A 15,628-nucleotide genomic window follows, 5' to 3' on the forward strand; every position below is an offset into this window, starting at 1 on the left:
TGCGGTCCAAGATAGTCAAAAGTGACTAGTAATAGCGGGTACCTCTTTTGGGAGGTGCCCAGTTTGAGACACGCTAAAGCGGCTTCACATTCAGAGGGCGGTTACTCAGCTCTTTCTGAAAATCAAGCAGCACTAAGGGGTTTCAAATCAGCTACCCACAAACCTGAGGTTCCTAACATCACTAGTTAACTTTTAACAATTTTGCCCCTATGTATCTATATGGCATAATTCCAAATTACATCATAGCATTGATGGCTCTGATTGGCCAGCCATTTCTGGAATTATCCCATACCAGGAAGAGGAATGATATAAAAACATGGTTTCCCTTACTGCTGTCAGCACTTGATTTGCCAGTGGGCAAATGATGGGAGGTAAATGAGCAATATGTGAATGGAAGACCTTGGCTGGTGCGTTATTTTGATCCTGATGCATCAGTCGTATTTATATATTTCTACCCTGATAGTACCTTGGGTCCAATCATGAATGGGGTTCCATTGTACTGGGCAGTGCACAAACATGGAGTAAGAGACCATCCCTGTCTTGCAGGGCTTACAGTCTATATCAGTGGTTTTCAACCTTTTCGTTTGCAGGATCCCTAAAAATTTTCAAATAGAGATGCGGAGCCCTTTGGAAATCTCAGACTTAGTCTGCGGACCCCAGGTTAAAAACCACTGTTCTACAGTAACAACAACCTTTCATGGACCCCTTAAACATAATCTGTGGAACCCCAGGGATCTGCAGACCACAGGTTAAAAACCACTAATCTAAATAGAAAAGACTGGCCCAGATGGAAGTAAGGGATATAATAGAGAAGCAAAATTTGCTTATTTTCACAATGTTCCTCCTGCAGATGTGAAACAAATCAAGACATGAGAATTGTGTTGCTCTCAGGTCTTGTTTTTTCTGTGTTTTGTAAGTAATGTCATACTCAAAATCCATCTCACTTGATCCTGTGCTGTAAAGGTTCCAATAAATACCTAGATTTGATTTTTTTTTTGGCACTGTTCCTTTTTTGAAACATGTCAGTTCAGTTCTAAGACAGATAGGATACAGAGACGCTCCCTTGGTAATGAATCATCCTCTTATCTGCTTTCTAGAAGCTTTCTGTCTTCGGGGCGGGGGAGCTTTCACATTGTCAAAAATTTCCAACGTGCACAATTCTGTTTTTTTATTTCAAAATGACTTTTAGTTAGTTTATAGTAAAACAAAAATTTAAAGAATGTAAAAGCTCACAACTGAAATGTTGCAAAATTATTAAAGCAAAACATTTTGAGTGCTGAGCTAATTTCTTTTGCCTTTTTGATTTGTGAAAATTTTCAAGATTTCAACTTTTTACCGGAAATGTTTTAAAAATCTCGAGAATTTTCATGGGACAGGAAAACCACTTCCCACTCTGATCCACCTGTGACAGCAGTGCTCTGTAATTACAGATCTTGTTAGCATTTCCAGCGTGAACTCCTATTTTCACGTGTTCTTAACTAAGCTGGTAAACCATACATGTGTATTGTATTCCCTTGGTATGGGAATAAACATGTATTTCCTGCCTCGATCCTTCCAGGCACGTTGCAGGAAGTTGGTGGTATGCCAAAGTCCAGGGCTTGTTGTAGGGTTTGTACAGTCCTCTGGGCCTGATCCAAAGTCCACTGAAGTCAATGAGTCTTTCCACTGACTTCAGTGGACTTTGGATCAGGCCCAATGTGAAGTATGCAGGGCCTCAACTGATCATCCCTAACCTTCATATACCCATGATGTCCCTCTTCCTCTGCAGCTGCCTCCTGCCTGTCTGTGACACTCTAGGCTGTGGCAATTTCCCTTTTCCCTCAACTAGTTTGTGAAGTTCCGACAACACTCCTTGTTGACCCAAGAAGCCTAGAAGAGGACCTACAGCACAACTTTTCAAGCAGGGATCAGAGTAGGGCAGTGTTCTCCAGAGAAGCTAATTCAGACACTGCAAATGCTGGTGATTACACTGTCCACCTCTTTGAATTATTGTAACTGCATCACAGTCTAGTTCTCTTACCTCCACAATAGTACCCCAACTATCTCTGTTGGACTCACCAGGGTGTTGGCTTAAGTACATTTGTTTGCTGTGACTTATCAGCATTTGCCTACCAGCAGGTAAACCCCGTAACCTTTGAAACCAGAGACATAATTGTGTACGACAGTCATTAGTGGATAAAACAGAAATCTGCCTGAGAGCATCTGTTTTAAGAGATTCCAACATTATTAAAGTTTAACCATACTATGTTTGGAAGTTAAATTACCATGCTAATTAGACAGTACAACTACTTCACAAGCCATAGGTCCTTTTTCTTTAGGGTCACATGCACATTTCATGTGGACTTCCTGAGTAGTTGAGAGTTTGGCCTACTATTTCATGCAATCATGCATCTACAGCCTGCAGTGTGATCTGCAAGCACATTTCATATCATGTGTGGGCCAAACAGGGACTAAGTAACCCAGGATACTTGGAGCTCACAGGTTGTTGCTATTGCAGAATAAGTGGACTCCACTTGCTTGGATCTCTTCTTTCTCTGAGCTGCCATACCAGTTAAACAACCACAGATTACATCACAGCTTCAGCTTGTTCTGAATGGCTGCCATTCCTACAAACATTTCCAGATGGTGTATTTCCTGAAATAATAGCGTGAGTGGGGAAAAAGTGAGGGGGCCTGAGTCTCCTCTCACTTACACATCTGTAAATCAGGTGTAAAGCTATTGAAGTCAATGTTGTTATACCAGTGAAAAATCAGTGTGAGAGGAGAATTGGAGCTTCTGTATCCAATGACTTGAAATCTCATAGGTAGATCAGGTATCTGGAGTGGATACCTGCCAGCAACTAGTGTCTCCCACTCTTCTATGCCACACATTAATACAGGTGTTGGTATAAAGCATCACTAGTAATTGTGACATGCAGTTGATACTGATCTTAGATAAAGTAATTTCTTTATTTCTTTTAATATGGGTAACAAGAAAAAGGTAAAAAATGGGCTGATGCTGCAGAACGTTTCCAAGTGTAACTAATCACCATTTAAAACAGAAATGAAAAAACAAGGGATGGATCAGGGTTCTGAAATATTCTGATATTCATCTGATTGAAATATCCACTGTTAATAGAACCAGAAGTGATTCTTTAAGCCACTTCAGAGCAGATATGTCTTCATGTATGTTGGTTCAATGCCCAGGACGATAAAGACCCAATTTTGATTGAGGTTTCTGAGAACTACAGTAATGCAAACAATTGTGTTATTATTTATATTACATAAGTGACTAGACTCCCCAATCGAGATTGGGGCCTCATTGTTCTAGGCGCTGTATTAAAAACATAATAAGAAACAGTCCCTGCCGTGAAGAGCTAAAATATAAATAAGGAATTGATATAAAAGTGGAGAGCAAAGAGAAGCAAAGGATCGTGAAGTGACTTATTCACGTCATAGAGCAGGTCAGTGGCAGAGCCAAAAGTAAAAGCCAAGTTTCATGAGTAACCAGGCCCTATCCACTGGACCATAGTGCCTCTCATCCCCTCAGCCCTGACCAGAACTGACCACCTCCAGGAGAGAAAGGATAGGTCAGGCTTCATGTCTTTCCAGTCCTTGGTGTCTCTGCTGAGAATGTAAATAAAAGCTTGATCCAAAATCCATTGAATTTAATAGGAGCCTTTCCATTTACTTCAGTGTGGTTTGGATCATGGCTAAGTGACGTGGGCTTTTGAATTGGACTGAGATCACCAAATTCATTTTTCATAGGCCACAAAACAGCCTTCAAATGATCAGAGTTTTCATTTTCTACTGACTTGGCTCAGATTCATATCAGCAACCTGTATACAGTCTGTGATACCTGCTTGCCAGTCACAAACCATGGCTGGTGAGGCTCTCGTCCTGGCCCAAGCACATCAGTACACGTTAGCTCCTAACAGCAATGGCCAGCCCTGACAGTGACATTAGAGTACTTCCTGACTAGCAGTTCACTGAATTGCCATCCCAGTTGTTCAGTGCCACCAATACAGAATGCAAAAGGTGCACTCAAGCTGCTTCAACGATTGCACTTTCCAGGTACTCATTCTGTATATGTATCAAAGCCCTATTCTCACTAATCATACCCTTCATTTGACAGAACCATTCCTGCATATGAAGGAATGTCATGGTACACAAGGAATAACCAATCTTGGTTAGTCAAGTGTCAGAGTTCAAATCACTCCTAACTATTAGGGATTAGGAAGAGACCTTAATGGGGGGTAGATTATCCCATATCTGCCAACTACAGGGTTTCTTATTTTTGTACCATCCTATGAAATTTCTGGTATCGGCCACCATCAGATATAGGATTTAGATTAGATGGACCTTGAGTTAGATCCTCTTTTTCTATATTCCAATATTATATTTTATCTGAAAAAAAGCAACACAGCCCAGCGCACAATGCCTTGTGGGAGGACATTTCATTTCAGACACATGGAAATGTACTTAATGCAGTTAGCAATACCATGTACATTGTATTAGTGTAATGTTTCAATAGATGCGGTGCAAAAACTAAGAGGAGGTTTATCTGTCAGATGAAAAAGTCCACGTGCATGCAGCTCATAATGCCACACCTTATATTTTAAAAAATCCTTCTCTTAAAAATAAATCAGGTAATGATGCCAAATGGAATCCTCTACCAAGTAAAAGCCCCAATGTTTCATGGCCACCTCTCTTGGCTTTGGATGTGGTACTGGTGTAAAACACTGGTGGAGAGGGGGTCAACTGTCTCATTCTCTTGATTATAATTAAATAGTATAAAACTAGCCATTACAGAGTGTTTTTCATGAACAGATCTCAAAGTACTTGACAAGGGTAGATAAGTATCATTAATCTTTTTTTTAAGGAATGGGAAACTAAGGCACAGACATATCATGTTAATTGTCCAAAGTCACATAGCAAATTACTGGCAGAGCCAGGAATAGAACACAGGTCTTTCTGATGCTACATCAACTGCCTCCTGAAATCACTGAAGACGATTTTTTCAATTAGCTAGTGGATTTAATATAATGATATTATATTATGTGCCTTTGGGGCCTGATCCAATGCTTGTTGACGTTAATGGGATTCTTACCATTGATTTCAATGGGCCTTGGATCAAAGCTTTGTATTTTTTCACCCCTATCTGTTGTTATCTGCCTAACAGGATGTTTAGTCTATTGCTGCATCTCTAGATAGGGTATGAGGGTGTTTGGCTCTCATTAGTAGAGATGGAAGTGGAAGTGTATATCTCAACACAGGTTGAGTTCAAAACTAATTATTATTAAATGACTAGAACTCATTACCGATTGGCTTGGTGAGTTCATAAAAAATAAAAATCTGTCCACTCCAAATGGCTACATTTGATGCCGATTTAGGTAGTTTTGGTGCTTCTGACAAAGGCTGGAAGATTTTAGAGGGCAAGTGTTGGAGGGGCTGAATCTAGAGGGACCCATTATGTGAGAGTAAATCTTAGTGGGTCTAAAACATGAAGAATTTTTTTAAAAACCCACCACGTAGCCTATGTTGACCATTGTGTGAACCAGCTCGTACTGGGAATAATAATATCTTGTAGGCTAGATCAGACTCAGTTGCACTCCCCATAAAACATTAACCAGCTGAGCCTTAGCTATGCCACACTAACAAGCTAATACAGCTTAGCTCTACTTCATCAAAGAAACATATAGCTATTCCACGCAGATTGAAGATCCATCAAACTATCTGCCTGATGCATTTTATATAGTGTTGGTTGTAGTACAAAGGCAGGCTAGGATACATTTGCCTACTGAGGGGAGTAATTGCTATCACAGCAGCACTACTGTAGGTAATGATACAAAATAGCTGCCTCATTGTCAGCAACTCTGAGACAGCCATAAGGGTTATATCCTCAAATATACCTAGGGTGGCCAGATGTCCCGATTTTATAAGGACAGTCCCGATTTGGGGGTCTTTTTCTTATATAGGCTGCTATTACCCCCCACCCCCTGTCCCGATTTTTCATACTTGCAGTGCCCTCATGGTGTAACCCTACTGATAACATCATTATATTAAATCATTCTAAATATTAGTTCCTTCATGGAAAACACATGCAGGAATGGAAGAAAATACCTGGCTTTCAAAGAGAATGCTTCAAAGGGAAATGCTTCAAAGGGAAAAAAGCCTCAGCTTTTTCCTTAATGGATATTTTCCTTAAAACCACATGTTTTCAGACCCGCTGCAAGAACTGAAGAGTAAGAATACTGCTAATGATGTATTGGTTTTCATAAGAATTGTAACTCATTTTTGTTCAGCATTTTCTTTCCCTATTTATTTTCTTCCTTTCTCTTCATCTTTATGTTGCATTAGCTATTTCAGAATCAAAGAGAGACATGATGTAGGAGATGAGGATATGTGATGTGTGTTCTATAGTCTTTTACTTAAGCTCTTTTTTTATTTGAACACATTCTCTCTCTTTCCCAGGACCCAAATCAAGATCTAGAAATATATTTGGCCCAATCACCTTTGTAAACATAAAAATACATCTAGGGGGGAGATAAAGGTGTTCTGAAACAAAGTAGCATTACTTCTCCCAGCCCACACCCTTTATTCATGAAGACAGGCAGGTCACAATAGATATGGCTAGCAGCAGGGCACCTTGACCCAATAAAGGAGATGTCATTTACAGCAGCTTTCAGGAAAACCAGAGGATGTCAGTGTGAGTACAGACCTGCTGAGGGAAAGCTACCCAAGTCTCTCAACGCAACCCACTTGGGGGTCCCGACCCATGGACTTCAGAAGGAGTCAGAGCAGGCACAGCGAGGACGCCAGTCTGCCATGGTAGGATGACATGGGCAAGATCCTCAGCTGCTGTAAATCAATGCATCTTCAATTATCTCAATGGAGCTACACTAAATTACAACAGCTGAGCATCTTGTCCGTATTTCCTGCTTTCCATTCTTAAGACCTAGTAGGTGAATCTGTCTATCTTAGGTAGTTAGAGGGCCCCATCGCTGTAGTATCTGAGCACCTCACAGTCTCTGAGTTCTCCCCATAACACCCCTGTGGTGCACAGTGCTGTTATCCTTATTTTACAAATGGGGAACTGAGGCACAGAAAGACTAAATGACTTGCCCAAAGGTGCACAGGAAGTCTATGGCTGAGCTGGGACTTGAATGCAGCTCTTTCAAATCCCAGTCTAAAGGCCTCACCACTGGACTGTCTTTCCTCTCTCACTGCTGTATGACAAGGAGATACCAGACTCAGAGGAAAGCAATTTTAGCAGTGTTTTGTGCTAAGGGAGATGCGAATTTAATCAGAAGGCAACTATTAGAGACTAAATGCCTTCCAATCTGTGATGAAGAGCGAACCTATAAATAGAGAGACTCAATGTTATAAAATATGTCTGTACCAGCTGCTGAAAGTCAGCACTTCATAATGGGTCACTGCAAGTCCTTCAAAAAGTCGGCTGAGCTTTTTCACCATGTGCTACTCTCAGATGTTGAAAACTATTCATTTGCATTGTGTGTGGTATTGCAGGGTTCCGACTTGACATTACTTGCAATGCTGTGCATGTCCACACTGTCCATGTACTCTGAATGGTACTTACACAGAAGTGGCAGCACCATGTGTCTTAAGGTACTTATAGCTTCTCGGATTCAAATAATAAATAATCTAAGTCTAGTAAAATGATTTTGTTTAAGAGGCAAGCCCTTCAAATGAAGTGTTCTACTGATAGCATTACAAATGCACACACACAACATCTCTCTCTGTTTGTGTAATACAGGGGTTCTCAAACTTCATTGCACCGCGACCCCCTTCTGACAACAAAAATTACTACACGACTCCAGGAGGGAGGACTGAAGCCTGAGCCCACTCAAGCCCCACTGCCCCGGGCCAGAGGGGGACCAAAGTCAAAGCCCACGGGCTTCAGCCCCAGGTAGAGGCGGGGGCCTTTAACCTGAGCCCAGGGCTGAAGCCCAAGCCTGAGCCCTGCCGACCGGGGCTCAGGCTTCGGCCCCAGGCCCCAGCAAGTCTAATGCCAGCCCTGGCGACCCCATTAAAAGAAGGTCGCAACCCACTTTGGGATCCCGACCTGTGTTCCCTGGAAGCCATGCGCTTGGGCGGCCGCCCAGGAGAGATTCAAGTGCTGTGCATTTGAATAGCAGAGCCACGCACATCCAGACGGCAGTGTGTGTTCAGGTGCCTCTCCCCCCCCGCTGCTTTGCAGCCACCTTGCTTCTGCAGCTGCTCCCGGGACCCTCCTGCTGGCTCTGCAGAGCAGGGCTGGGGAGGGGGAAAGGATGGTGCTGATGCCAGGGTGTCTCCCTTCCCCTCCCCCAGCCCCTGTACCCCATCTCCACAGAGCAGGGTAGAAGGAATAGGCCTCAGGACTTGCAGCAGCTCTGAGGTCTGAACAAGCCTTTGGGTGAGTGAGTGCCTTAAAGAGACAGTGCAGGGTCTCTCAGACACACACACACACTCTGTCTCTCCCCCTCTCCCCTGCCCATCTACCCCATCTCCGCAGAGCAGGGGAGGGGGGACATGGTTCAGGAGGAGGAGAGCTTTCAGTGAGTGCTGTAAAGAGACAGTGGACAGGCGTCTCTCAGAAACTTCCCCAGCAGCCATCATACACACAGTCTCTGTGACACACACACACACACACACACACACACACACACACACACACACTGTCTCTGTGTCACACACACAGTGTGTGTGTCACACACATGCACATGATCTCTCTCTCTCTCACAGACACACACAGAGTCTGTGTAACACACCTCACAGCACTGTTGTTGTTGTTACTTCTTGGTACTTCCTGCAATGCACATATATTCTCTGTAATTTTATTCTTTCAAAGTGTGTTATTTTAATTTGTTGACTGGTCTATGCATTTCATAATTTTTATTTCTCTCTTACACTTACATTTAATTCTTTGAGTAGTGAGTTCTAAAATGCCTAACTTGTCCTGGCTGGAGAAATTATCCCTATTGGTCACTTTTAAAAAATATATATTATATCTAGGTTTTTTTGTTTCTACTGGTGGCACACATCTGCACATCAACTTGGTGCACATAACAAAATTTATTCCACACATGGGTGAAAAAAATTAGAGAGAACATTGGTCCCAACCCACATTTTGAGAACCACTGATGTAGTATAAATGTTACACTGGTTATTTTCCATTAAAAATGAAATATGCTTTACATTCCACTTGAAACCTTTAGAGCAGGCCACACTGAAGGAGGGTCTGCCTTTTACAGCTTTGAGTGCTATTGATAACAGTTTACATGTATCAAACACATTTCATCCCAGACGGTCCCCCACATGCTTTACAAATGATGGGCCAAATTCTGCAAAGCAGAGTTGAGTAGAGGTCCTGTCATGGGGGAAAGTGGCTATGCTCTGTTATCCTCCACATTAAGCTGCTTCTCTTGAGCTCAGCTGTACATGACGAAGAGGGGTGTGGCTAAGTGTGCTGGTGAGAAGTTAAATCCACATAGGTAGGAAGTGAGGGGGAAGAGTTACCTTGTTCCCCTTGCAGGTAAGTGGGACTTGACATTTGAGGCAATGCAAGTTAATGCTGCTAGAAGCAATAACCCTCTGTGGCGCAGTAGTGGGAGTATGTGCACAGTGAAGGGCAAGGGGACCATATGACAATGCTGCAGAGCAGAAATAGGGGCCAGGGGACTCCCAGAGACAGATCCCTGCCAAATGGAAGGCCAGAGATCCACCAGTCCACCCCTGTATCTCAGCTTCTTCACCTCTTGATGGTCACTCCCCATGGCAAGACTACTCTACTGCAAGCCTCACCTCTCACAAGAGGTGATATGGTTGAACGGCAACAGGACATGTAAGCCTGCCCTGCCCTTGTAGGTCTTTTATGGTGTGGTGAAGGAGAAAATTTGATCCTCAGTCTATAAACTGTTGGTACCGTATATAGGAATCACTAGCCCACTACTCAAGTACACTGCACCCACCTTCCCAGTGAAACATGGCAACTGATCAATAATGCCCTGCTCCATAAGCATCTGGGGCCATGACTTCACTCCTCCCACTCTTCACTGGCCCACGATGCTGTTCAACCACCCAGAAGAGAGCCTGTTAAACCACACATGCCCCTGTATTCTTTGGAGCAAAGGAAACCAAATCATTTTTAGAACATAATTGATTTTACAGAGGCTGTTCCCACAAAAACGGTGGGATCCCTGAGAAGTTGTTAGCCTTTTCTTTCCCTGGGATGTGCAGAGCTTAGAGCTGTGTTTGCTCCAAATTCTTAGTGCAGGCTCTAATGCTCTGGTCCTTTCGTGTTAAAAACTGTTTTCTGAAAGATTGTCTCTCAAGTGCCTTGAATATAGTAGGTTTTTAAAATGTAATCCCAACCTGAGACTGCACTCTCCCCATTTCAAGGCCTGTTTGATACTTATAGCGTCATTTACTAATGCTCCCCTGGGGATATTTTGAGAAATCTGTCTGTATAAGCTCAGGCTTGAGTAAAGATTAATATGAGAATAACAGGATTGTTCAAAGCTTGGACTTCACTCCACATTTCATCTTTTGAAGATGGATAATGCACTAATCATCCCTCCTCTAATAACTGAGAAATAGGTTCTTGATTCAGAAATAAATGATCATTTACTGTTGAAAACCAAAAGGTGGACGGTGCATCAGACATGCTACTGAAACTTGATCCATCTCCCATTGATGTTAATAGGTGTTTTCCATTGACGTTAAAGAGGACTAGATCAGGCCCTGGAGAGCCTGTTGAACAGCAAGCACCAGTTCCCCCTGCAAATAATGTGTGGTGTTTGTGGTAAACATAATTTCCCCTTCCCCCCATAAGTAAAGGTTCATTTGTTGACCAAAGATTTTTTTCCAAGGGCTTTTTCAAACATTCTAGCCTAAACCCAAGAAGCTATGATTATTGTGACAGGTTTTAGCATTGTAGCCGTGTTAGTCTGTATCAGCAAAAACAACGAGGAGTCCTTGTGGCACTTTAGAGACTAACACGTTTATTTCGGCATAAGCTTTCATGGGCTAAAACCCACTTGATCAGCTGCATGGAGTGGAAAATACAGTAGGAAGATATACATACATAGTACATGAAAAGGTGGGCGTTGTCTTACCAATGCTAACGAGACAATTCAATTAAAGTGAGCTATTATCAAGAGGAGGAAAAATCACTTTTGTAGTGATAATCAGGGTGGCCCATTTCAAACAGTTGACAAGAAGGTGTGAGTAACAGTAGGGGAAAATTAGCATGGGGAAATTAGTTTTTAGTTTTTGTAGTGACCCATCCACTCACAGTCTTTATTCAGGCCTAATTTGATGGTGTCCAGTTTACAAATTAATTCCAGTTCTGCAGTTTCTCGTTGGAATCTGTTTTTGAAGTTTTGTTGTTGAAGAATTGCCACTTTTAAGTCTGTTATTGAGTGTCCAGGGAGGTTGAAGTGTTCTCTGACTGGTTTTTGAATTATGCTCTGGAAATGTTTAGGAAAGCAAAAAATGATCTTGGTCCCTCATTCTTAAACGGTTTGAAAGAAAATCAGACTGTGGAGTGATAATATAATAAGGCATTTGTAAATGTCTGCTTCTTGATTTGGAATTTTGTGAATCATTTATTTTAGGATCAGAGGATGACTGGTGATCGGTTTTAGGTACCGTATTTGTAATAAAAATATTTTCTGTCCCTGGAATACTCAGTTCATTACAGATTTTTTTGCAAAGTGCCTTTTACTAAGTTTCCTTGCTGTAGTCCATTCTCCTTAGGTGAAAGAGTTGTATTTTATGTGGCCAGTCTTACAATGTGCTGAGGACCCTCGACTCCTAATGACTCCATCAGGAGCTGCGGGTAGTGGGAAAGGCTCAGCATCTTGCAGGATCAGCCTGTTTGATGCTAATGGTAATCTTCCTTTAAGAAATAGGATCAGTACAGTGAGATAACTATCCATTCTTGTTTCCTTCACAGAATCTATTCTTTCCTTTTCATTCCTATAAAGGAAGAAAAGGACCACCTGTCATCAGGGCCGGCTCCAGGCACCAGCTGAGCAAGCAGGTGCTTGGGGCGGCCAAGGGGAAGGGGCAGCACGTCGGGCTCTTCGGCGGCAATTCGGCAGAGGGTCCCTGTCCCTCTCGGAGTCACCCTGACATTAGCATCCCTATCCCCCGCCCTCTGCACAGCAAGCAGGAGGCTCCCGGGAGCAGCTCCAAGGCAGAGGGCAGGAGCAGCGCACGGCAGTGGGAGGAGGGACAGCTGAACTGCCGGCAATTGCTAGCCTGCTGGGCAGCTGCTGCACAGGGAACTTAGGGGAGCTGATGGGGGGCTGCCAGTCCACCCTGGTTCCAAGCCCCCACCACTAGTTCCAAGGGGCTGCTCTTTCTGCAAGCAGTGGACAAAGCAGGCAGCTCCCAAACAACGTTATAAGGGAGCATTGTGCAACTTTAAACGAGCATGTTCTCTAATTGATCAGCAAGGTAACAATGAAACAACGTTAAGCAGGGCAACTTTAAGTGAGGAGTTACTGTACTCACCTGCTTAAAGTTAAGCATGGGCATACTTTTTTGCAGGATCAGGGTCTTAATGATCAAAGTATTACAAGATTTCCACCATTCTTAAATTGTGGGTCCCATCTGATACCAATTGATGGGACCCATAATCAGGCTGAGTTAAAGCTCTGGCTTCTTTACAATGAAGCAAAAACCAGCTAAAGATTAATAGTGTTTTTATTTATGTGGTTTGATTCAGCTGTCTTCCCAAGTAAATCAAAAGCACTGTATTTTACCAGGCTTGCCTCCGAGTCATGTTTATTAGGGCAGAATGGATACAAAGTTCTGGAATAGATCTTTTGACTGCCACATGCAATAAACTGTTAATAGAGAAATGTATGTAAATATTACTTCTTGGTGTCTGATCCACAGGGCACAGCATGTTTTGATGCTGTGTGATCAGTCAACCCTCCCACAGAAAAACCACTGGAGGGATTTGGGGGTGGGGAATCTCAGTGAGACTCCCCTCATGATACTTTCCCCAAAGAGTGTTAAGAGTGAGTGTCAGTGACAAGTTTGCCTCATGCACCAGCCCACCCCACCCTGTGAAATGAGCAGGGGATATTGATGGCAGAACCTGGGGATATGCAAAAGACCTATCCATGCAAAGGCCTCATACCTCTGCACCTGCTCTGAGGCCCTTTGTGCCCCCTCTAGCTTCCTGGCAACGAGGCTGCACAGGAAGGCTGTGATGTAGATTGCTCTGGAAGCACCTATGAAAGTAAGTCCAAACCTTTCCCCCTGGTCAAGGGTATCTGGCAAGAGCCTCCTGCTCACTGCAGCTCTTCTGACTGCAGCCTCTGCCACAGCTTCCTCTCATTGTCTCTCCCCGAGTGTCTCCCCTCTCTCTACCGCTTCCTGCTGCTCTTAGAGTGGAATCAACCTATCCCAGCTCAGAAGTACCTACTTAGTCACAAGGGCAGGCTGGCCCTTAAAAGAAGCTTGTTTGAGCAGGGAAGGGTGGTTCTTCAGCTGCTCCCGTCTTATAGCCCTCCCGTTTTGGATGATTGTCCAAAGAGAGGAGCAAAGTCAAGTAGCCAAAGAAAGGAGCTGAGCAGCTACTTTACAGTATAAGATTATCCTGCTTGAGAGAAGTAAAAATGCAGGCATGGTTTTAAAAGTGCCTGATTCCCCAATCACAGACTGAATTTAAAGTCCAGCCACCTCCACTCAGAAATTATGTTGATGGGAGTCATATAAGTACCCAGACATACAGAAAGAAAACTGTCTTTCTCAGATCCATGTATAATATCACAGGTCCCCTGAAATGAAGTTAATAGTGCTGATGGAAACGTTATGATGTGCACATTTAAAATCTGCCTATACTATCAAAAAGTGCAAAGATCCCATGAAGATGATGCAAGGCATGGACAGATCCATTGTCTAATGCAGGGGTGGGCAAACCTTTTGGCCCAAGGGCCACATCTGCGTGGAGAAATTGAATGCAGGGCCATGAATGTAGGGCTGGGGCAGGAGGCTGGGGTGCTGGAGGAAGTGTGGGGTATGGGAGGGTGTGCCGTGTGCAGGAAGGGGCTATGGGCAAGGGGTTGGGGTGCAGGGGGGGCCTGGGGTGCAGGGTCCAGCCCAGCGCTGCTTACCCGGAGCAGCTCCAGGGTGGCAGTGGCATGAAGTGAGGCTAAGGCAGGCTCCCTGCCTGCGCTGGCACCACGCTGCTCCCGTAAGCGGCCGGCACCACATCACTGCAGCCCCTGGGGGGAGGGAAGAGCAGAGGGCTCCGCGTGCTGCCCTCGCCTGCGGGTACCTCCTCCGAAGCTCCCATTGGCCGTGGTTCCCCATTCCCGGCCAATGGGAGCTGCAGGGGGCAGTGTCTGCAGGCAAGGGCAGCATGCGGAGCCCTCTGCCCCCGCCTTCCCCTCCAGGGACCGCAGGGACATGGTGCCGGCTGCTTCAGGGAGCAGCGCGGGGGCAGGGAATGCAGGGAGCCTGCCTTAGCCCCGTGGCGCCAAGTGGCTGGTAATCCCGCACGGTGGATCCAAAGACCTGATGGGCTGGATCCAGTCTGCAGGCCATAGTTTGCCCACCCCTAGTCTAATTATTAAGGCAAGGAATGTGCCTGGCAAAGGACAGTCTTCCATATATGATCATTGCATCCCAACATCGTGCATGTGAGAGCTTTGCAGTTTTGCCAGAATGAGTGGTAGTTACTGCTTTGTATGAAAAGATAAATAACATATTAAGACCCAAAAAAAAGTTGACCCTGGACTTTAATCTAATGTTGTCAAATTCTTCTTCACAGATTCCTGTTATGGGAGGAGCTTTCATGGACTCACCCAATGAGGACTTTGGTACAGAATACTCCTTGTTTAATTCATCGGCCAATGTCCATGCAGCTGCTTCAATGCAGAACCAGCCAGAAGAGACATCCCGCTCCTCAAACGATGCCATATTGTTATGGATTGCGATCATAGCAACAATTGGAAACATTGTGGTTGTGGGAGTGGTGTATGCCTTCACATTCTAAGAAGACAGGAGACTGGAATACTGCAGGAGTGGATGGCTACAAGCGTGTTTGTTGTGCGTGTTTGTGTATATATACATGTATAGCTATATAAATATATATAGGTAGACACATTTTGTTCATTAAAAGCTGCCACAGTACTGGAAATGAAGTGCAAGTTATTAAACTTGATCTTCAGTAGCAAAGTTTGGATGCATTGGCAAATTTTGTGGAGGCAAAAGCTTTAATCAAGAACAGCCAATACATGTCATATATAAATTTGATGTGAAAGGCCAATGCCGATATGCAAAATACAAAATGAAAGTGGGATTTATGTAGAAAATGCTTATTTCCTATTGGTTGGATTTTCTAGTAGCTCTGCTGTTTTTCGTTTGTTCCTTTTGTTGAGTTTTTAATCTGCTTTGAGGATTGGTATTTCTATCACAACATTATATGAAAAATGCTCTGTATCTTATGCTCCTTGGAAATCTAGTTATCTAGATGTGCAGATGCATTGGATGGTCGGCATTGGCTCAATTGTAAGTAGCGGATTTTCAGGATTCTTGTGTGTTGAACTAAAATGCACATGATCAGTTGGCTATGTGTAAAGTGTAGATATTATTAATCTTAAAGCAGTGGCATGCAGGTGGAT

The 15,628-nt window shown here is 43.7% G+C and overlaps 1 protein-coding gene across 1 annotated transcript in view; it reads left to right on the forward strand.

The window, feature by feature from the left end:
- Nucleotides 1-15,480, forward strand: part of CUNH14orf132 (chromosome unknown C14orf132 homolog) — a 51,886-nt gene extending 36,406 nt beyond the window's left edge. The window contains exon 2 of the mRNA XM_024219359.2: nt 14,776-15,480. Coding sequence (XP_024075127.1) covers nt 14,776-15,000 — 225 coding nt within the window. The 3' untranslated portion in view covers nt 15,001-15,480. The remainder of the gene's footprint in view (nt 1-14,775) is intronic.
- The last annotated feature ends 148 nt before the right edge of the window (nt 15,481-15,628 follow it).

The sequence above is a fragment of the Terrapene carolina genome, unplaced genomic scaffold (assembly GCF_002925995.2).
Source record: "Terrapene carolina triunguis isolate 2854851 unplaced genomic scaffold, T_m_triunguis-2.0 Scaffold96, whole genome shotgun sequence".
In the NCBI taxonomy this organism is placed as follows: Eukaryota; Metazoa; Chordata; order Testudines; family Emydidae; genus Terrapene; species Terrapene triunguis.